Raw genomic sequence first — 21,351 nt, 5'->3', positions numbered from 1 at the left:
ACTGTGTTGTCACTTCACCAATAGGAACCAGCTGCTGTACAATGTTCGACGCTCCCATGACTTCAGTTCATACCTCTGAGGATATTTCTGCCTGATATTTTTCCTCAAAATTGCATAAAAACAAGCAGTATGCAAGTCTCCACATCATTTGAAGCTGCGATGTAATTATGTTCACTCTAATTCTAATTGGTTTAAATTGAAAGCAACCTACTTTCCTCCAATATATGAGCAGGGGGTAGTGGTGTACAGTATTGACTGGCTGGAAACACACGAAAGCATAGCTAACTTCACTGATTTAATAATAAATTGCATCTAGGGAATTGGGAAGTTGTGTCAATACCTCTTGGCACTTGCAACATTGACAATTCATATGTATACTTGAAACGTTTTGTTAAGGGATTTGAAGTATGGGGTCCACGCAAATGTTCATATGTTTAAATCAGAGATAGAAACAAAATACATTGAGGACTTCAGTCACAAATATTTAATAGGATGGCTAGTAAGTTTCTCAGAGGGACAAGTGATGGTGCGTAATACTGAAAATTTATCAACTGGTGAACCAACTGCCAGTCACTATAATTCGTGTAGAGTGTAATATTGCAATGAATTTTGTACCTTGACGACAGATTGGTCCATACTATTTATGTATTTTTTTCCTACAGTGGGTCCTGCATATAAAAGTTAAGAAAATGAAGTCCATAATGAACATGGGTTGCTACACGAAGCCAAGGTGGCGAAGGGTTCACAACCATAAGGAATGTGGCAGGTACTGTGAAGTTAAGCTGCAAAGAAGAAGCCAAAAGCAAACTCCAAGAGGTAACTGAGATGAATTGCATTACCTGTACTAGCAGGCAGGGGAGTAATCGAATAAGAGGGAATAGGATGAGTGGTGAAAGAGAAATGGCATGCCTATCCACTGAGGAAGACATCATCATGCCAATATGACTAGTTGTGCAGCATCTTCTGCATAGACTCTAAACCCGGCTTGGGTAAAACCCACCAGTGGTGAAACATACTCCATGATCGTGGAGTGTGTTAAGACAGCAAATGATGGACAGAGGTGCAGAGGAATGAACTGAACACCCACAGTCTAGTTATGAATGGACATGAGATTTAAAAAAAAAAAAAAAAAAAAAAAAAAAAAAAAAAAATGGAGAAGGGTGGTCTGAACCACTCCCCTGGAAGTACCACTTAGGAGATGTAGGACACTGAGGAACTGGGTACCATGTACAGACAGTGTAACAATAATGTACCTATAATAATTTTTTCCTTTATGCATTTAGATAAATGTTCCTTTCTGAATTTATGTGAAATAATGTAAATTTTTTTTGATTTTTTCTTTTCGTGTCATGTTAAAGAAACTGTACACAACTTTTGAAATGAATGTCATTACTTATGTTAGATTTTTAAGCGATTTGGTAACCAAAGGAAAGTGTATTTAATGTTAAATCTATTGTATGATGTGAAAAATGGAATTTAAACACTTGGTCCATACGTAGGTAATGCATTAGAATATGTGTAGTAGAATACCTGTGGTGAATACCCTACCTGTAGGGACGCGGGAAAAGGTGGATGCAGGCGAGCGCGGGAAAACGCACACTGGCGCGGTTCGGCACAACGGGCTCAGTGAAACAGTCGGAGTTGGGTATCGGTCAGAGGAACATGTACTGTACCGAGGATGCTATCTAGGAAAAGTGGATTCCATTGAGCCTCGGATGGGCCGATTCCGACGACTATTTGGCATGGCTATATTCTCAGGCACAAAACTGGAAAGATTACGACGCTAAGAAGAATGAAAGTGTCGATACTGTGAGAGCCTTAGCCGTTCTTGTATGTGTGCTGTGCTGCCCGCTATCTCGCTGCCCGCCATCCGCCACACCGACGTGCACAGGTCAAACATTCATTTCATCTTTAGAAGTGTATTTGTGTGGACCAGTGTCGAAACTGTTTTGACTGTTCAATAATAACGTGACTTTTACCAGAATTGCCTTAGCCATCACTTATCCTTATCATTGACCTAGACAGGGTCCTTACCACATATTGTGCAACCCGAGTATCCCGAACTGAAAGTTTACAGTTAGTACTAAATTATCTGCAGACCAATCTATGCTACAAAGACGTTTAAAGTTAGGAGTGCAAAGGTAAATGTTAGTAAAGAACAACAGTGTGGTTAAATTGAAAGATAAATTTTGAATGGCGCTAGCTATGTTATTTAATTGATTTGTGACTGAAATAATGATAACTAAGTAATTCAAAATAAGACAAAAGAATAGTTCTTTACAGATTGATAACTTTGAGTGTTAATGTACCTTCAGGACTTACTAGTTTCAGTATAACAACCATAACAGATTCAGGGCCCCCCCCTTTTTCTCTTGCCTATTCTTGCACATTTTGAAGTGTACTGATCAGAATTGAACAGTAAAATTAATTTCTATATTAAACCTAAGTGTATCAGTGTTTTTTCCAATTTTAATAGTGACATTGTATGTGTGTTTTCAAAATTACTGATTCTAGGGTAATCTATGCCCGATTTCAGTCTGATCAATATACAAAGTGCAGCTCGTAGTAATCATTGCTGTGTGGTGTTGTGTAATTTTAGCTCGTACAAATTAGTACAAAAGAAGAAAACCTTAGTTCAGTAGATTCTTTCTGGTTCTAAATTTTGCCATAAAACGCAACATTACTACGTGTCATTATGCTTGTACATGCACCCACTTGTACCGGGAAAAACTCATTCAATGCCTAATTAGGCTGGCGACCGTATTATTAATCATTGGTAGTATCTACTGTGTGTACTTCTTGTCCATGCGAATGCGTAATTGTACTTTACATTTGCTTGACGCATCACTGTAGTTACTGACTGAATAAGTCCGAATTGCTTCCATTAGGTACACGCGGTCAACTTATGTACTAAATCCTTGTTTACAAGGTGAAGCCCGTGAACTTATAACAGTACAGGCTTTATTGAGTTAACGCACGTCCGACAGGGCGGAAGTGTTACACGTGGCTTCCCGGTGACAGGACATCCAGTTGTTGTCGGTTATAAACTAAAGACCGAACAGTGGATGTTCAGTGGCACGAATAGCAATAAAGTTCAGTAAATTAAACTGCAGTGTGAGTCAAGTAAAATAGTGTGGTGTGATTGGCATTCAATATGGACAGGAACGGGGACAGGGTAGATGTGCCGAGCGAAATGGAAAATGCGGCTAGCAGTAGCAGGAGTCTACTCGGCCAGATAACAGATGGCGTTAGCGAAAGACAATTGGCGTACATACGATACCATGAACACGTCAACGAACAGATTGAAATGTCGCGATCGCCTCGAACACAGCAAGGGACAAAACAGGAAGTAGAGGGTGATTTTGTAGATGATAGTGGGTACGTGAACGAATCCACTGGCATATTTGATTCACCACAGATAAAGAAAGAACCGAAAGAAACTTATGAAGTAGGACCGGAACACACGGATTCCGTAGAACAAAACAGTGTAAAAATTTTGAGCATGAACGATCTATTTGAACAATTAACCAAACAAATTGCAGGGCAGAATGAGCAACTTCAAAAACAAGTCGGCAATCAGGTTAAGCAGCTCAAAACACACGTTGACGAGCAGCTTAAAACACACGTTGATCAAATTAAAGCACAGGTCAAAGATCAAGGAATTAGAATTAGTAAACAAATAGAGCAGGTAGAACAAAAAGTGGGAAATTTAAGTTCTGTGATAAATAATATGAAATTTGAAATTGATACTATTAACAAAAATATGGATACTATGCAGGAGGAAATTGGTAACATTAACAGTAGATTCGATGTTGAAATTCTCAACATCCAAGAGAAAGTAGAACCTCTGGTTGAAACTAAGGTAGACGAAAAAGTTTTCGGTCTTAAAACTGAGATCGTAAACGAATGTCAACACAGGATATCACAGTTGAAAAAGGTGGTTCTAGACACTGGAAAAGATTTAGGTGAAATAGTAACCGGCTGTATTCAAAATTGTGAACAAAATACTACGGAAATTCAAGGCAGAATTTTCGATCTGGAGAGCAAAATAAAAGATAGGCCTGGTGTTGTCTGTAATGGCACACCGATTACGAAGCTGTTAGAAGGCGAGGAACGCTTCGATCCAGCCAAGAAACATAACGGGTGGCATCCGTTAGACTTCATAAAAAATTGCGAGAGAATATTTCCTGGGCACTTGTCTGATCAGGAAAAGATAAACGTTGTAATTAGCGCCTTAGCAGGTGACGCTAAGCGCTGGGGAATAAATTTAGATACCGAACGAATGACGTTCGAAGAATTTAGGCAAAAATTTACCGAAGAATATTGGTCTGAACAAAAGCAGGACCATTTATGGCGCGAGTTTATCATGGCCAAACAGCATGATAACAGGGGCAGGAATTCTTTGAAAGATTTCTGCGAGTATTGGTACAGGAAATTGACGCATTTAAGAGGTAGAAGATCAGATTCAGAAATTATCTGGGAACTGTATAAAAAGCTCCCAGAAGATTCCAAGAGGTATGTAGGAAGCAATCATCGCAGCTTCCAAGCATTTCTCGAAAGAGTAAGACGAAGACCATTGGCGCGAAAGTCGTGCCAATTATCAAAATTTTGGCAACCGTAATACCCGACACAATGACGAAAGGAATGTCGGCGATGGATTTCGCGTCAATGTAATACAGAGAGGAAGAGGCAGAGGAAGAGGCAGAGGAAGTTATCCAGGTCGCGGACGAGAGTACACCGCGCAAAACAATAACGACGCGGGAAACTAATTTCCGCGAACGTTGCGGGCCAAACGGAAGCGGACAATACATACCGGCCCCGATTTAAGAACAGATACCGGACCGACCGTAATGTAATGAGACAGGTTAGAGACAGGCGTGAAACGAAGCAACGTGTTGTGGCAAGACAAGCGTCAGGTGCGAGCGAGCATGAGTCATCTATGCCGCGCAGAAAGCTCCAGGTTAACGGGCGAGTGGAGCATCAGAGGGCAACGGCCCAGCCTAGTGGAACATCTGTTCAGAGAGAAGCCGCTAGCAATACGGCAGCAGTAGGTGCGAACGTAGCCGTAAGAGATAATGAAAATTTTACGAGTGATAATTCCGTGGCAAAGGAAACGATAGATGAGACTGTGAATACACAGAGAGGTGCGGTTAGCAGTGTTTGCAATGAGGAAAAGGGCGATAATGAATTAGCGGAAGTAACTGATTGGCGTGTGCAGATCGACGATCTGTACAAGGGCCTAAAGCAATGTGAGTGGGAGGATGTTAAGAAGGAATATGAGGCGAAGAAATTAGTTAATAGAAAGGGAAATGATAGGGGCGTCAATATAGTGACGTGGCCCAAATGTGAAGAAGGGAGAATAAATAGCGCCGCGAAAAGTACGCGTGCTGCCGATAAGGGGAAGGTTAATGATAGGAAGGATTTGGAGGATGAAATCCTCAGCATTGACGAAGAAATAACTTCTGCTAACAATCCGCCAATAGTGCAAGCTGCTACCGAGAGGCACCGTGGAGAAGGGGCAGATGATTACATGAAAGTAATTAAAGTCCACGAGGATTATACCGAATATGAAGTCACAGTAGAGGTAAATAAAGCTGATGATGAGGCCGTTTCATCAAAAGAGGAGATTGAATTAAAATCTAAGCCTGATGACAATACCGAGGAAGAACTTAGTGCCTGTCTCAGAAAAGCCTTTATGTTAGAACTTGATAGCGATCCAGAATGGTCGGATTCCGACGATAGTTCAGATGATGAAATATACGTAAATACAGACAAAATTGAATATACTAGCTTTCCCTGTTGTGCAAAAGTAGCGTACTTAAATGAATCTGATGTGGAGGAAGAGAGTAGTGATGACTCTAGTGAAGATGAATTTTTCGGGGTAAAAGAAAGTGAATATACTTTTACTGAAAGAGGGTATGAAAAAATCAGTGAAATAAAAGGGGATGCAGTTAAGTACGATATTATTCCTAACGATGACGAAGTATCAAAACAAAATCCAGATGTTGAGACCGAACAAAGAAAGAAAGAGCCGCCTGACGACTCAGTGTTTATTTTGCGAAGAGTTCAAGTGAGCAAAGACTTTGAACTCCAGAGGCCTAAGAAGCCTCCAGACTTAAGTGACTGATTTATGAACCATAAAAGAATGCCTTGTTAATAAAGAGACGAACAGGGGCAGGGTACTGTATTTGTATATATTATTAATATTAGGCATTACTTGATTGTTACTGTAACTCAGTGTTATCTGAAATTGAATTATTGTTTTATTGAATTAGAGCCTGGGGCAGATTCATATCGGATTTTGAGAATGTCATGAACACATTACATCATGAAACTACAGGGTTCCCACCGGAAGAAATTTTGTTAGGTAGAAGTAGTAAAAGTTTAATTGAAGAAAAATTAGAGTTTCCACCTTGTACAAGTTTGGGATTGAATCAAAAGAAAGAATTGGTTATAAAAAGGGCAAAGCAAAAAGCCGAATCTAGATCTAGAAGACACGATAAGAATCTAAAAGTTTCAAAATTTAAAATTGGAGATCATGTTCTTCTGAAAACCCACGAAAAATCTAGTGAACTAAACCATGAAATTTCAAAATTTAAATATATCTATAATGGACCATATATAATACAGAACATTCCACACGAAAATGCTTACTACCTAATCTACCCAAAATCCAAAAGACCTTTAGGTGTAAGAAATATAGTGGATCTGAAACTGTATGTTCCCAGGAACGAGTAATTATGCTGTATTTTATGCTGAACCCAAGTTATTTCAAATGTAACTATTCTTTGTAAATGTCTGTATAATCTTGAAAGTGTGCTAATGTAGTTATGTGAGTTTCAGATTACCAATTCTACTGTAACTATAAAAATGTATGGAGGAAAGGACTGAAAGGAAAGGATAAATGCTTTCAGCCAGATAAAAGATGGAACTGTCTAAAATGAAAATGGGCAGTGTATGAACCAGAATATGAAGGACTGCCAAATACCAATGAGGGCAGATAAATAGTTGATGGTAAATAGTAAATGTAATCCAGAGGATGTGACAATATGAAGTGAAATGGACTGCCCAAATCCACATAATAGGCAGCAAATATGTGTAAATAATTTCTGAAAATTTTGTGGGTGTGTTTTGTTTAATAAATTAAGAACTGGACTGCTATTCAAAGCAAGCAGCGACAAATTATCCTATAGTGTATACGAAATATGCATTTGTTTTTGTAGTTAAATGTGTGTATTCCAGAATTTTAAATTATTTCTTTAAGAAATTTGGGAAAAAATGATTAAATTGCTATTTTAGTAATGTTAGAATGGGAAGTGGGACTGTGCAAAAGGCACTTAAATAAATAACAAGAAACTGGTCTTAATATGTTAAAATAGTGTGAACCTATATACAGTGAGTGGAAGGAAATATGTAGTGTAAATCTTCTTGAACATTTACGTGAAGATTCAGAATCAGTGTATTATTGTTAAATTTAGTGTTCCCATAAAATTTGGACTTAAGAAAATTTTCTGGAAACAGGGGCATGTGTAACAATAATGTACCTATAATAATTTTTTCCTTTATGCATTTAGATAAATGTTCCTTTCTGAATTTATGTGAAATAATGTAAATTTTTTTTTTATTTTTTCTTTTCGTGTCATGTTAAAGAAACTGTACACAACTTTTGAAATGAATGTCATTACTTATGTTAGATTTTTAAGCGATTTGGTAACCAAAGGAAAGTGTATTTAATGTTAAATCTATTGTATGATGTGAAAAATGGAATTTAAACACTTGGTCCATACGTAGGTAATGCATTAGAATATGTGTAGTAGAATACCTGTGGTGAATACCCTACCTGTAGGGACGCGGGAAAAGGTGGATGCAGGCGAGCGCGGGAAAACGCACACTGGCGCGGTTCGGCACAACGGGCTCAGTGAAACAGTCGGAGTTGGGTATCGGTCAGAGGAACATGTACTGTACCGAGGATGCTATCTAGGAAAAGTGGATTCCATTGAGCCTCGGATGGGCCGATTCCGACGACTATTTGGCATGGCTATATTCTCAGGCACAAAACTGGAAAGATTACGACGCTAAGGAGAATGAAAGTGCCGATACTGTGAGAGCCTTAGCCGTTCTTGTATGTGTGCTGTGCTGCCCGCTATCTCGCTGCCCGCCATCCGCCGCACCGACGTGCACAGGTCAAACATTCATTTCATCTTTAGAAGTGTATTTGTGTGGACCAGTGTCGAAACTGTTTTGACTGTTCAATAATAACGTGACTTTTACCAGAATTGCCTTAGCCATCACTTATCCTTATCATTGACCTAGACAGGGTCCTTACCACATATTGTGCAACCCGAGTATCCCGAACTGAAAGTTTACAGTTAGTACTAAATTATCTGCAGACCAATCTATGCTACAAAGACGTTTAAAGTTAGGAGTGCAAAGGTAAATGTTAGTAAAGAACAACAGTGTGGTTAAATTGAAAGATAAATTTTGAATGGCGCTAGCTATGTTATTTAATTGATTTGTGACTGAAATAATGATAACTAAGTAATTCAAAATAAGACAAAAGAATAGTTCTTTACAGATTGATAACTTTGAGTGTTAATGTACCTTCAGGACTTACTAGTTTCAGTATAACAACCATAACAGATTCAGGGCCCCCCCCTTTCTCTTGCCTATTCTTGCACATTTTGAAGTGTACTGATCAGAATTGAACAGTAAAATTAATTTCTATATTAAACCTAAGTGTATCAGTGTTTTTTCCAATTTTAATAGTGACATTGTATGTGTGTTTTCAAAATTACTGATTCTAGGGTAATCTATGCCCGATTTCAGTCTGATCAATATACAAAGTGCAGCTCGTAGTAATCATTGCTGTGTGGTGTTGTGTAATTTTAGCTCGTACAAATTAGTACAAAAGAAGAAAACCTTAGTTCAGTAGATTCTTTCTGGTTCTAAATTTTGCCATAAAACGCAACATTACTACGTGTCATTATGCTTGTACATGCACCCACTTGTACCGGGAAAAACTCATTCAATGCCTAATTAGGCTGGCGACCGTATTATTAATCATTGGTAGTATCTACTGTGTGTACTTCTTGTCCATGCGAATGCGTAATTGTACTTTACATTTGCTTGACGCATCACTGTAGTTACTGACTGAATAAGTCCGAATTGCTTCCATTAGGTACACGCGGTCAACTTATGTACTAAATCCTTGTTTACAAGGTGAAGCCCGTGAACTTATAACAGTACAGGCTTTATTGAGTTAACGCACGTCCGACAGGGCGGAAGTGTTACAACAGGTAAGAATATGTGGGAGGACCAAGGAAGTTTCCTATCAAACATGAGCCCCAGGAATTTTCTAGTTTCAATGAATGAAAGAACAAAAGGTGCAAGATGTAAAGATGGTGTAAGAAACTCATTACGCCGTCAAATATTCATAGAAAAGGTTTTGGCAGTGGAAAAGTAAAAACCACTGCCCATGCTTCACGAGAAAAGACGATAGGAACGACGCTGAAGACACCACACAAGGAGACAGGTTGGTGTGGAACTGTAACAGACAACACAAATCTTGGTGAAAAGAGAGATGCCTGTTGGGTAATTCCATAATATGGGTAATAGGGATAGCAAAGACAATGATACCCAGAACGAGCATTCAGGCACCCTGTTTTCCTGGATAAATGTGTCTGACAAAGTCAAACCATATAAACCTTGAGAAAACTTTGTGTTTTCAAAACTTCCTCTAGTAAATGGGGCAGATGGCATCTAAAGCCCCACATGTACAGACTACAGAGGATAACAGCCCTCCAGCAGATGTATCAGGATGTGGAGAGCACATCTCTGCAAGTGAATCACATCGCTGCACGCCTCAGTCCACCAGGGACCAGGACACGCTACAGGAAACTTGAAGTGCACGGTATGGAACATTCTTTGGCGGTAAGGATAACATTTGGAAGATACTTTACGTGGTCATCACAGCTGTGTAAAGGTCTTGAGGGAGGGGTAAGGCCCCCAGTCGGCCTTAGAAAGCTGCCAATTGAATTTCCACTCAGAGGAAGTGATCACTTGCGTATGTTAGAGGGAATGGGTCATTCCAGGTTGATATGGCGTGCATTATTGTGCTCTGATCTTTTTTAGAGTGCATGCTATAATCGATTATAGTTCGCTGTTTTGGTGCTGGTGACACTCCGGTGGTGATTTGCTATTACGTCGCTGGTGTGTGTTCTTGGTGGCTGGCGGAAAGCGAGATGGTAGTCTGTTTCCGGGTATTGCACGGAACGTGAAGTTCGCTCTGCTGACCTGCTGGTGAATAGCGCTAAGGTGGTTGTGCCTCACAACATGAGCAAAGTGGTCTGGGGCGGAGGTGCCTCGCCACTGTGCTGGCCATGCGGTGGTGATTAATTGGATTCTGTGTACTTGTTCTGCCTGCCTGTCTGATGTGGAGGTCCGGTGGGGTCCTGTGATAATCTGGCCGAGAGACAACTAGTTGCTAAATTTTGGAGTCGTCTGCCAGGTTAGGGTATGGGCATGGTTGGCTCTTCATATTTTCTGCTGGAAGCTCCAGCAGCGGTTTCTCAACTTCATTCTGATGTGGGACGGCGTTGTTGGAAGTTTTTGCTGTGTGTGTGTTTGTGTGTGTGTGTGTGTGTGTGTGTGTGTGTGTGTGTGTGTGTCACGTTACGATATTTGTTGGTACTAATTTACTTGCTCAATTGGAGTATCTTATGGTTATCCTGCTGAGTGGGTCGTTACTCACCCGGTCTGCTCAGTGTAATCTTTGGTGCGGCCTGTATGTTTTTTTTTTTTTTTGAAGGAATTCACGTAGGTGGTTCCTGTTACCTGCCTGGGGTTGCGTTCATGTATGGTATATTTGGCATTTGATGTGTTGGGTAAAGTCTGCGTAAGAAAAGCAGTTTATCTTGTGTTGATATTATCTGTTGTGTGTTACAGAACATAACCAAGGTGCATAAGTGATGGGCAGATGTGGGAGGCATGTCAGGGAGCTCTCAGCATTTATTTCAGGGACCGTTTCTAGTGGGAAACCTGTGAAGTGATGAGAGCTCACTCATCTGTGATTGCGTTGGGAGTTGCCCTTGTCTTTTGTTTGTATCAAATTATTAATTTCTTCGGAATTCACATGAAAGATCAAGCGACAGATATTTGGAGCGGCGTTGTTTTAGTTGCAGCTCGCGCAATTATCTTATTCGGGCCTGTCCGGTGCCGCGGACACCCCGTGATGCTAAATGACGCCAGGGGAAGAGGAGAAGGATTTGGAGATGCAGGAAGATAAATTGGCCGGTTAATTGCCGGGCCATTCGTGTTGTCTCTCGCCCCTCCTCTCCTTACATTTGCATGAAGATTGGGGATGAACAGATTTATGCCCTATTAGATATTGGTAGTGCCCATTCTATAATAGATAAGAACTGGTATTTTGAATTTAATACACTGGCCCGTAGTTCAAATTTGCTTCTTATTGAGGTAAAATGTCGTGCGGCCAGTCGGCAGTTGTTGCCTATCCTCGGGGAACGTAAGGTTAGCTTATCTGTCGAAAAATTTTCTTGGCCGGTGAAGTTGTCGGTCGCCGAGCGGTTAAATATCCCATTGATCTTGGGATGTGATTTCATATACAAAGCGGGTCTTATTATAGATTGTTCTAGAGGCACATTTCATTTTCGGTTCCAACCTGGAACGAAAATTGCCTTCTGTGATTGTAGACAGGGAGGAGGTTGCCAGGTGGTCTCTGTACAGGAACGGCTCCCTGTTACGGCCCATTTAAACCATAGCCAGACTGACGCATTACAAGCGTTGTTGATGAATTACCCTGAGGTGATGACTGATAAGCTCAGGGTAACTAGCTTGATTCAGTACAAGATCCAACTTATTGACAACACTCCTGTGTAAGACACCGTATAGACTGTTCCCTCTGAAGATGTGCATTTTGAAAGACAAAATTAATCAAATGTTAGAAATGGGGGTCATTCATTATTCCACATCTCCGTACGCTTCACCTGTGTTCTTGCTCCCTAAGCCAGGTAAAAACGATCACCGTGTCGTGGTGGATTATCGTCTTCTTAATCAGAAGGTTATATTAGAGTCGGTACCCTTGCCTGATCTCCATAATTGTTTCACCTGGTTTTGCGGCGAGAAAGTATTTACTGTATTAGATCTAAACCAAGCGTATTTTCAAATTCCCCTTAGTGAATCTTCTAAACCCGGCATGGAATTTACCACCGATTGGAACTTATTTGAGCAACAGAGTTCCATTCAGTTTGGCTACGGGTGCCACTGTTCTTTCAAGACTTCTGGACAGAGCCTTGGGTGATCTGAAGTTTCAGTGCGTCTATAATTATTTAGACGATTTGGTAATTTACAGTGCGTCGTTTGAGGAACACCTTACACATGTGAAGTTGGTATTTGAAAGATTGCATAATGCAGGTCTGACGGTTAAGCCTTCCAAAATAAGTTTGTGTAATACTAGTATTGTCTTCTTGGGGCATGTTGTCTCTGAAAGAGGTGTGGAGGGAGATCAGGAATGCACATGAGCTATTAAAGAGTTTCAGCCTCTCTGCGATAAACAATGTATTGCACGTTTCATAGGTATGTGTAATTTTTTTCGTAAGTTCGTCCCTGATTTTGCATTGTTAGCGGATCCCATCAATCAGTTACGAAAGAAAAATGCTAAGTCCCATTGGGGCTAGAAGCAACAAACTGCTTTTCTCACTTTGAAACAGGCCATCGCTAATCCTCCAGTCCTTGCAGTACCTGATTTCAATTCGTAATTTACTGTGCAGACTGATGCCTCCCAGGGAGGAATTACCACCGTATTACTACAAGGCCAAGAAGGTAGTCGATGGCCTATTGCTTATGCATCGCGTCGTTTATCCGATCCAGAACGAAAGTACTCTGTTTATGAGTGCGAGACTTGGGGTAGTGGTGTTTGCCCTCGAAAAATTTTCATTTTACCTGGAACATCGCCCGTTTGTACTGGAGACTGACAATCAGGCTCTCAGTACGGTGGGCAGTTCGCATATCTGCCTTTTGATTCGAGGTTAGACACATTTGTGGTGCGGATAATACTGCCGCGGATGCTCTCAGTAGGATGTTCATGGATGGGGAAACGGAGGAAGGAACTGAGATAGGAGTGGGGGCCTTACTGACGGATGTTCTGGGGTTATTTTGCGACGCACCCCAGAAACAAATTGATGATCTATATTGGGGACCGTTATATCAGCGTCTTAAAGAAGGTGAAGAGGTACCGGGCCTTCAATTTCACAATGCCATTTCATGTAAACAGCAAAAGGGTTCTGGGGAGTACAAATTGTGTATCCCTAAGGAGCTAGTAACTATGGTTATTAAATTTTTCCACGACACTGTGTCAGGAGGGCATATGGGATTTAGTAAAACCTTAAACCACGTGTGAGAGCATTTGTACTGGAAGGGTTTGTATACGAACGGTAGGAGTTTTGTTGCGAAATGCAATGAATGCAAGTGAGGCAAACCTGATGTAGGCCCCCGTACTGGATTTCTTCAGTCAGAAAGGGAGTCCAGTCCCATGGAGCATCTCTATTGATTACATCGCCCCCCCTACCTCGAACTAGGAAATGTAATAAGTACATGTTGGTGGTAGTTGACATATTTTCGCATTATTCATGGTTGTTGCCAACCGAGGGAGTCATGGCAGATATTACTGTTCAGCACCTTGTTCGTGTTTTTTCTTGGTTTGGCCCTCCGAGGATCTTGGTTAGTGATAACGCCCCGACTTTCTTGTCAGGGTGATTTAAATATTTTTGTTTCTCTCAAGGGGTAAAACATATAACCACAACACCGTATTATCCCAAGGCCTCCTTTGCTGAATGAGTCAATCTTAACTTGAAAGCCACCTTGTGCATTTTTCATACTTGTTCCCCTACAAGCTGGGACACGTCATTGCCATAGCTCAATCAGGCATTTCACTCAGCGCGTCACGAGTCAACCGGCAGTATGCCTAATGTGTTGATGTTTGGCATTCGATAAATTCCCGTGTCTAACTTGACGAATATTAATGATTTACTGCCCAGGGAAATTACTTCAGCACGCCTTCGTAAGAATTGGGACACAGCGAGGCGTAACATTCTGCGTGCGCGCAATAGACAAGCCAAACATATAATCGTGGTAGATGCCCCTTTAGAGGGAAGGTGGAGGGGCTTAGTTTTTGTCCGTAACACATCCTCTTTGGGACATAATTAGATAAAAGGTAAGCAGCAGCCTCCTTTCTGTGGACCCTATTGAATAGAAAGGATTTTAGGGCCGGTTAATCTTTTGGTTAGGCAGTTGAGTTCTCGGAAGTTCTACTGCATCCATATAAGCCAAGTTAAGCTGGCTAGGGAACACGTGTAGGCTTGGCACAGGCGTTGTGTCAGAGGGAGCTCCATTCTGGGCATTTTTGCTCCCCCCAACCCCCACCCATGGGTTTTGGGGGGAGGAGATTGATATGGTGTGTGATACTATCCTGTGATCTTGTTTAGAGCGCATGCTATAATCGATTATAGTTTGCTGTTCTGGCGCGGATGGCACTCCGGTACTGATTTGCTATTATGTCGCTGGCATGTGTTTGTGGTGGCCGGTGGAAAGTGAGAGGGTAGTCAGTTTCCGGGTATTGCACAGAATGTGAAGTTCGCTCTGCTTGACCTGCTGGTGACTAGCGCTAAGGTGGTTGTGCCTCGCAGTATGAGCAGAGTGGTCTGGGGCGGAGGCGACTCGCCGCTGTGCTGGCCATGCAGTGGTGATTAATTGGAGTTGGCGTACTTGTTCTGTCTGCCTGTCTGATGTGGAGGTCCATTGGGGTCGTGTGATACTCTGGCCCGGAGACAACAAGTTGCTAAATTTTGGAGTTGCCTGCCAGGTTAGGGCGTGGGCTCTGTTGGCTCTTCACATTTTCTGCTGGAAGCTCCAGCAGCAGTTTTGAACTTCATTCTGATGTGGGACGGCGTTGTTGGAAGTTTTTGCTGTGTGTGTGTGTGTGTGTGTGTGTGTGTGTGTGTGTGTGTGTGTGTGTGTCACGTTACGATATTTGTTGATGCTAATTTACTTGCTCAACTGGAGTATCTTTTGGTTATCCCACCGAGTGGGTCATTGCCCACCCGGTCTGCTCAGCATTACCTTTGGTGGTGCCTGTTCATTTCTTTTTGAAGGAGTTCATGTAGGTGGTTCCTGTTACCTGCCCGGAGCTGCGTTCACCTATGGTATATTTGGCATTTGATGTGTTAGGTAAAGTCCGCCTAAGAAATGCGCATTTAGACAGTATATGAATAGTGAATTACTTCTGCTTGGTATATGTGGTCTTCTGGGACCTGAACAACACCATCGCATCAATTTGGTTTGTGTCACAGCATTAAGTGGTATGTTCTGTATTTTTATCTCACTGTGTTATTATTAACTTGGTGGAATAGTCACGTTTGTTGTCGTTAAGGCACTTCTAAGACTGTGGTTGGACTATTCATGTGCGCTTGGCTTTTATTGTTTTGTTTTACGAAGTGAGAATTGCTCATTTAGATTTGTGTGTGTTGGCTTCTGGCACCTGTTAAGTGCACCTGAGATAATGGCACCATGGCTATGTTCTGTCGGGATGTTATATTGTTATTTGATTTTTTAATTTTATCTTGTGATGATATTATCTGTCGTGTGTTACAGAACATAACCAAGGTGCGTAAGTGATAGGCAGTTGTGGCAGGCATGTCAGGGAGCTCTCAGCATTTATTTTGAGGACCATTTCTAGTGGGAAGGCTTTAAAGTGTTGAGAGCTTGGTCGTCTGTGATTGTGTTGGGAGTTGCCCTTGCCCTTTGGTTGTATCAAATTATTATTTTGTTATTATGTTTATTGGTTGTGTGTTGTGCTGCTTTTATTTTATGGTGCCAAGTCCCATTATCGTTTATATAAATGATTTTAAATTGTATTGCCAAGTTAACTTATTATTGTATTTTGTCTCTTGGGTAAACTCTAAAAGCTGTTTGGATATTATTGGGTGGAAATCCTTGGATAGTTGTCCTATAAGAACACACATTCCAAAGATGACAGGCGAGCTGGACAGTGCAGAACGAGAGGTCCAAATGGTAGTAAATGTGCATGGAATCTGAAAGGAACGTTGGTGCTCCAGTGGTAAGAGATGATTCAGAAGGTCAGCTAAGAGGGAACCTCTTGGACATGCTCTCTAAGAGCCCCAAAGCAGATGGTGGGCAGTAAAGTTGCCAAGCAGCAAAAAGGAGTGAGAGAGCTGACCAATGAGCTAGAGTAAGTCCGACTTGGTAACAGCAAATGATGGAGAGGTGTAGATCTTGCAAAGAGAAAAGGTGAAATGAGGAAGGGCAATGCTGACTGCAACAGCTAGCAGTCGCATGTTAAATGAGATGGATGGCCAGCATGGCTCCCACATGAGGTGGAATGCTGTCCTTGGAGGTAAAGGTCACAGAGGACCAGAAGGAAACATGAAAGGTCAAATGGGTTGTGAGGACAATTTTTTTTCTTGGAAGCAGAAAACAAGCGGACACTGCAATTCCAAGAGCAGCTGTAATTCCTCCTTGAATCTAATGCCATGAATGTTCCATTGGAGAAGAGTCATCATGGGAATTGGGGAGGAGGGAACAAATTAAGATTAGTCACCTTGGTGGCTACTGAGTGACACCCCTCAAAAATTCACTGCTACAGGGGGGAAGAGGCAGCAGAATCCTGTTCCATGATATCTACAAGCATATAGGCACTCTCCCTGGGTCAGTCTGAATTCCATGGCAGAAAATTTGTAGGCAGTGGGCAACAACAAAATGGAGGTCAGCCAGGTAAGGGTACATGTGCCAACACCACTGACAAGGATCTCCAAGTCAGGGAATAAGAAGACCATTTGTTTTTGTTTCAGTTCTTAGAACTTTCTACTTGACAGATGAAGACTTGTTTTTGGCTGTAGAAAGTCTTTGCAGGAGTACTGCTTTTGTCCCTTTCAGACTGACAGTTGTGTAGCAGGTTATTTCGCCACCAAAGGTAAAGATCTGATGGCTTGTTGCGTAGCTGTAGGAGGGGACAGGGATGCTATTGTGACCTGTGTGATTTCACTACTGCAACACTGAATTTTAGATCAGGAGTCTGGGTGGGCATATCCTCCATTATGCATGGCATTGCAAAAGCGATACTGTAAATGCCAGCTGGTAAAACGCACGCATTTTGACTAGATAAGAACTGCAAGTGACAGGGTGGGGTTTGGTGTCCTTCACTCAGATCTGCTGGATGGCGTGCTCATTAAGACAGCAGAGAGGAGGCAAACAGCTGCCCTCATGAGCATCTCTGCCAAAAGTAACACACTTTGCCATGTTTTGACAGGACACCCATTTTATTATAATGTTGACACTTGTAGGAACTCAACTGGTTTGGAATGTATGGTTGGACTGTGTTTACTTTATAGCTTGCCTTAATCTTTGAGGCAAAAACTACTCGAGCAAATGGTAGAAAATGAGTGCATGTGGGCATTAACTTTGCATCATTCTTTTCATAAATGAGAAAAAAATTTCACAGAGCCTCCAACTGCAACGCCTTCCAGAATAAGGCACACATGAACCATAGTAAAGAACTGACCCTCTCCTGTACGTGATACCATGAGGAACCAACGTGCGTTTGGGAGGGCCTTCAAATTTATAGCCTCATTCTGTTTATGTTTAGTAGACACACACTAAGATGGTGATTGATACATTGCAAAAAAAAATCACCCATGATTGCCAACATCTCCAATGGCATGCTCTTTCCAACTGGGAAGCCCCTCAGAGGGGGATTCACCTACTGTAAATTATTGTTCACACGTCAGGTCACACCTCCCAAACTCCTGACAGAGGGACCAATTGGCATGTGGGAAGGTAACAGCTCAGGCACTCACCCTTCTGGGCCTGACCTGTATCAGAGGATACGTGAGAACCCTATCCGTTGACCTGGAGCTGCCAATTATGCATTACCTTACACCTGTAATGTGTCTAACAAATGGGACAGCCTTCAGAAACACACCAGGACGAAGGAGAAATGGAGATAATGAGGATTCACCAGCTAAATCTTCACAACCTTACTGAAACTGGCACCATTTACTTACGTTTCTTCTTGATGGTGGCCTGTAATGTCACCACTACAAGCTTGTGTGTTACCTGAGCACCGCTGTGGCACCGCGTTGAAACAGATGTTCAACACTATATTCATTAATCTGAAAGGCTGGGAATCAGCTCCAATTTTTGGATATATAGCCATTCACCCTTTCTTCCTACTTGTTCTACTGCAGTATATTAGCTTGTGCCCATCTAGAAGAATCTGTTCAATTTGCAGTGATTTTCATGTGACATTCTGCATTGAACACAATACAGCTGCTGATAAGCCACCTGAACTTTTATTTTCCTGTATGGATATCAGACGTTTGCTCTATTTATCTAGGAATAGTCACATAATGGTTGTTGTGAGGAATAGTATTAATGAATAATTACAGTAGTGCATTTTATATCTGAAGTACTCTCACAGTTAATAAACAAAAATTTATATTTCTGGAAAAGTTCTGCAGTGAATTATGAAAACTTACCTTGCACTATCAGATTCGTATCTTGCTGAGGTTCCCACCTGAAATATTTGAAGAAATGGTCAGTGATTTACAACTGATGAGACAGTAAATAAATAGAATTCTATTAACGCCCACCAACATGTGATTGGTCCACAATATGCTGTAAGTTAGGCTTGAAAATATCATTAAAGAGGACATGATAAACTGTTGCAGTTAATGAAACAGAATGTTAGTAAGAATTCATTCTCCATTTTCTCATTGTGTTCAGCACTGTAAATAACTACACAAGCCAGTAATTTGTTTGTAGCCATACTTCCTACTAAACACTTCACAAAGGAAAGTGACCAATAACATCTTTAACCTGTCATGCACTTACACCTTGTGTAAAATTTTCTTTCAGTTTCTTTCCATTATGAAAACTGCCATTCAATGACAGATGAATCCATCATCATAAGTGACTCATTTGGGCCTTTGTGCTCTGGGCAGCCCAGACAAACTTGCAGAGGTGAGGAGTGACTTCTAAACCCAACCTTAAATTCACATCCGGAACTACATACAGGCTTGGACCATTAAATATACAAACATTAATAAATATTGGCAAACTCAAAATAGTTTCAAACATTGTAAACACACAAGTTAAAATTGGCATTACAAAATAACACATTCACAGATGAAGAAATATCACAATCAGAAAACTGTAGATTCTTAACGGAGAACACAGGGAAGAAATTCGCTTAACTACTCCAGAACTAGGATCTGCATTCATAAATGGCAATTATGATGCAAACGGTACCAAATTTTTCATTACCTCCAGAAAGTCTCTCTCCCTGCAATAATTCAATATTTAGGTGAGAGTTACACAATAATCAATGCACATGCACCAATAAATCAGGATAACAAGAACAATGCAGAAGGTAAAACAGTCCTCAGAACAATGTTGAGAAGCATCTGATGAAGTAAGGGAGGAAAACATACATATTTTATTAAATTTCTATCCTCAGACTGGTACAGAATGGAGACGAGAGCATTTTCTGCCTAAACTGCTATTAAATGTATTTATTCACAACTGGAATTTTGACTGTTATGCCATTCTCAAGTGACAGCACACTATGAACTAAGTCAAAGTTATTAAATGTCATGCCTAGTGCTTGGGGAGTGGATATTAAGATGTACAGTATGATATGACTGTGACAGAAATTAGTACACTAAGTACTACCATTGTCTAGACATACAGATTACGAAGATTCTCATCTTGTAACGAATATGGAATTTGTAAACATTGTTAACACAAGGAAAGTATTACCTCAAAAGGAATTATAAAGAATTCAGACATCACACTCAGCTACCACATGAGAATTGTACAGCTGCCAAATTAATTTTGAATAAGTACATTCCGTAACACTCCTGCTCCTGGTAGAAAATGTTTTCATTTACGAATGTCTGCCTGACTGGATGTAAGAAAAAAGGAAAATTGGCAAGAAAAAGACATTTAGCATACACCACTAAAAAGATATGAGGACAACAATAATATGATTTGAGAAAATCAGACAGCTTATGTGCCAGTAGCAAAGCACAATTCCAAAAAGATGAAGAATTCTAGAGTCAGAAATAGATATCTGTTGAAATTGACCATTACCACTGAATAATTAAAGTAAGATTCCTGGCCTAGAATAACTGATAACCATGTGCACGTAGGATTCAACGAAATTCCATGAAAAGTGCAAGGAGAAAACTACAGCAGTAATTCTGAAATACGAGGTATATCAGAGATGGCTTAGGGCAGGATGGACCTGTGGAGGCCAAATTGATAAAGGACCGAAGGAGCAAAATACTATTGGAATACATCCGTAAAATTTTAGAAGCAAGACTGCTTTTATTCAAAATTCTTAAAGAATCTGAAATACAGAAGACAACACGGGTCGTCTTAAAAGAACTACAGCCTCATTTGAGATAAGGACAGACTTTAGCCAAGGCAATGTACTAACTCCATTATTCTTTCAGACTATACTAGAAAAGTGAATATTGAACAGATTTAACAGTTGTCAGAATCTAATACCCAGAAGTTGACTACTACTTAGTTAGAAAATTGATAATGTCAAATTTGTTTGTTCAACTTTTGTAGACAATTTAGCAATGCTGACTGTGTAGAAAAACCACAGAACAGAGAGAAAGAAATACAGTAGGAAAAGCATGACTACCCATCTCTTCTGATAAGAAGCAGTAAAGCAGAATTGGGTAACAACAGAACTGGGACGGTCAGGGGAAGGCAAATTTAAGGATCTATGAGAAGTCATGTAGCCAAATGGTGGGGAAAACGGAACCACAAGAGGAAGACTATGAAAGTCTGACTTTGCATTTCAGTTAACAGAAGACATTTATAGTAAAAATTCATTCTCCAAAATTGCAGAACCTACAACTTGCAAGGCAGTCATTTGGCCAGAATACACATCTGTACCACAAATACCTGCTTTAGAATCAACAAAAGATAATGAAAATTACGAAAAAGAAAAGATACTAGGAAACAGAACACCAGCACAAACATTTAAATTCAGAAACAATACAGAAATATACATGAAGATGCAGGAAAATAACTGGAGACAAAATTTGGCAAACAAGGCTAATGAGTCTTAGCATACTGAAAAGAAAAACTGTGCAGCAGTACTAAAACCATAAAAAAAGAACTTATTGGCTTACAGGAGTGCACAAAGACCTACAAGAAACTTGTATAAATTAGCAAGATATTTAAAACCAAACCAAATCCAGAAACAGAACTGAGCTGGTAAATTGTCCACAGCATAACAGTTCC

The 21,351-nt window shown here is 40.7% G+C and overlaps 1 protein-coding gene across 4 annotated transcripts in view; it reads right to left on the bottom strand.

The window, feature by feature from the left end:
* The window catches only part of LOC126108982 (zinc finger protein 708-like), a 725,579-nt gene that overhangs the window by 14,149 nt on the left and 690,079 nt on the right, over positions 1 to 21,351 (bottom strand). For all 4 annotated transcript variants that reach the window (XM_049914384.1, XM_049914382.1, XM_049914381.1 and 1 more), the window contains one exon: positions 18,567 to 18,604. In XM_049914384.1, the coding sequence (XP_049770341.1) occupies positions 18,576 to 18,604 (29 nt within the window). In that variant the 3' untranslated portion in view covers positions 18,567 to 18,575. The remainder of the gene's footprint in view (positions 1 to 18,566; positions 18,605 to 21,351) is intronic.

Source organism: Schistocerca cancellata, chromosome 11 (assembly GCF_023864275.1).
Source record: "Schistocerca cancellata isolate TAMUIC-IGC-003103 chromosome 11, iqSchCanc2.1, whole genome shotgun sequence".
Taxonomy (NCBI): Eukaryota; Metazoa; Arthropoda; class Insecta; order Orthoptera; family Acrididae; genus Schistocerca; species Schistocerca cancellata.
This window is presented reverse-complemented; position numbering and strand designations above follow the sequence as displayed.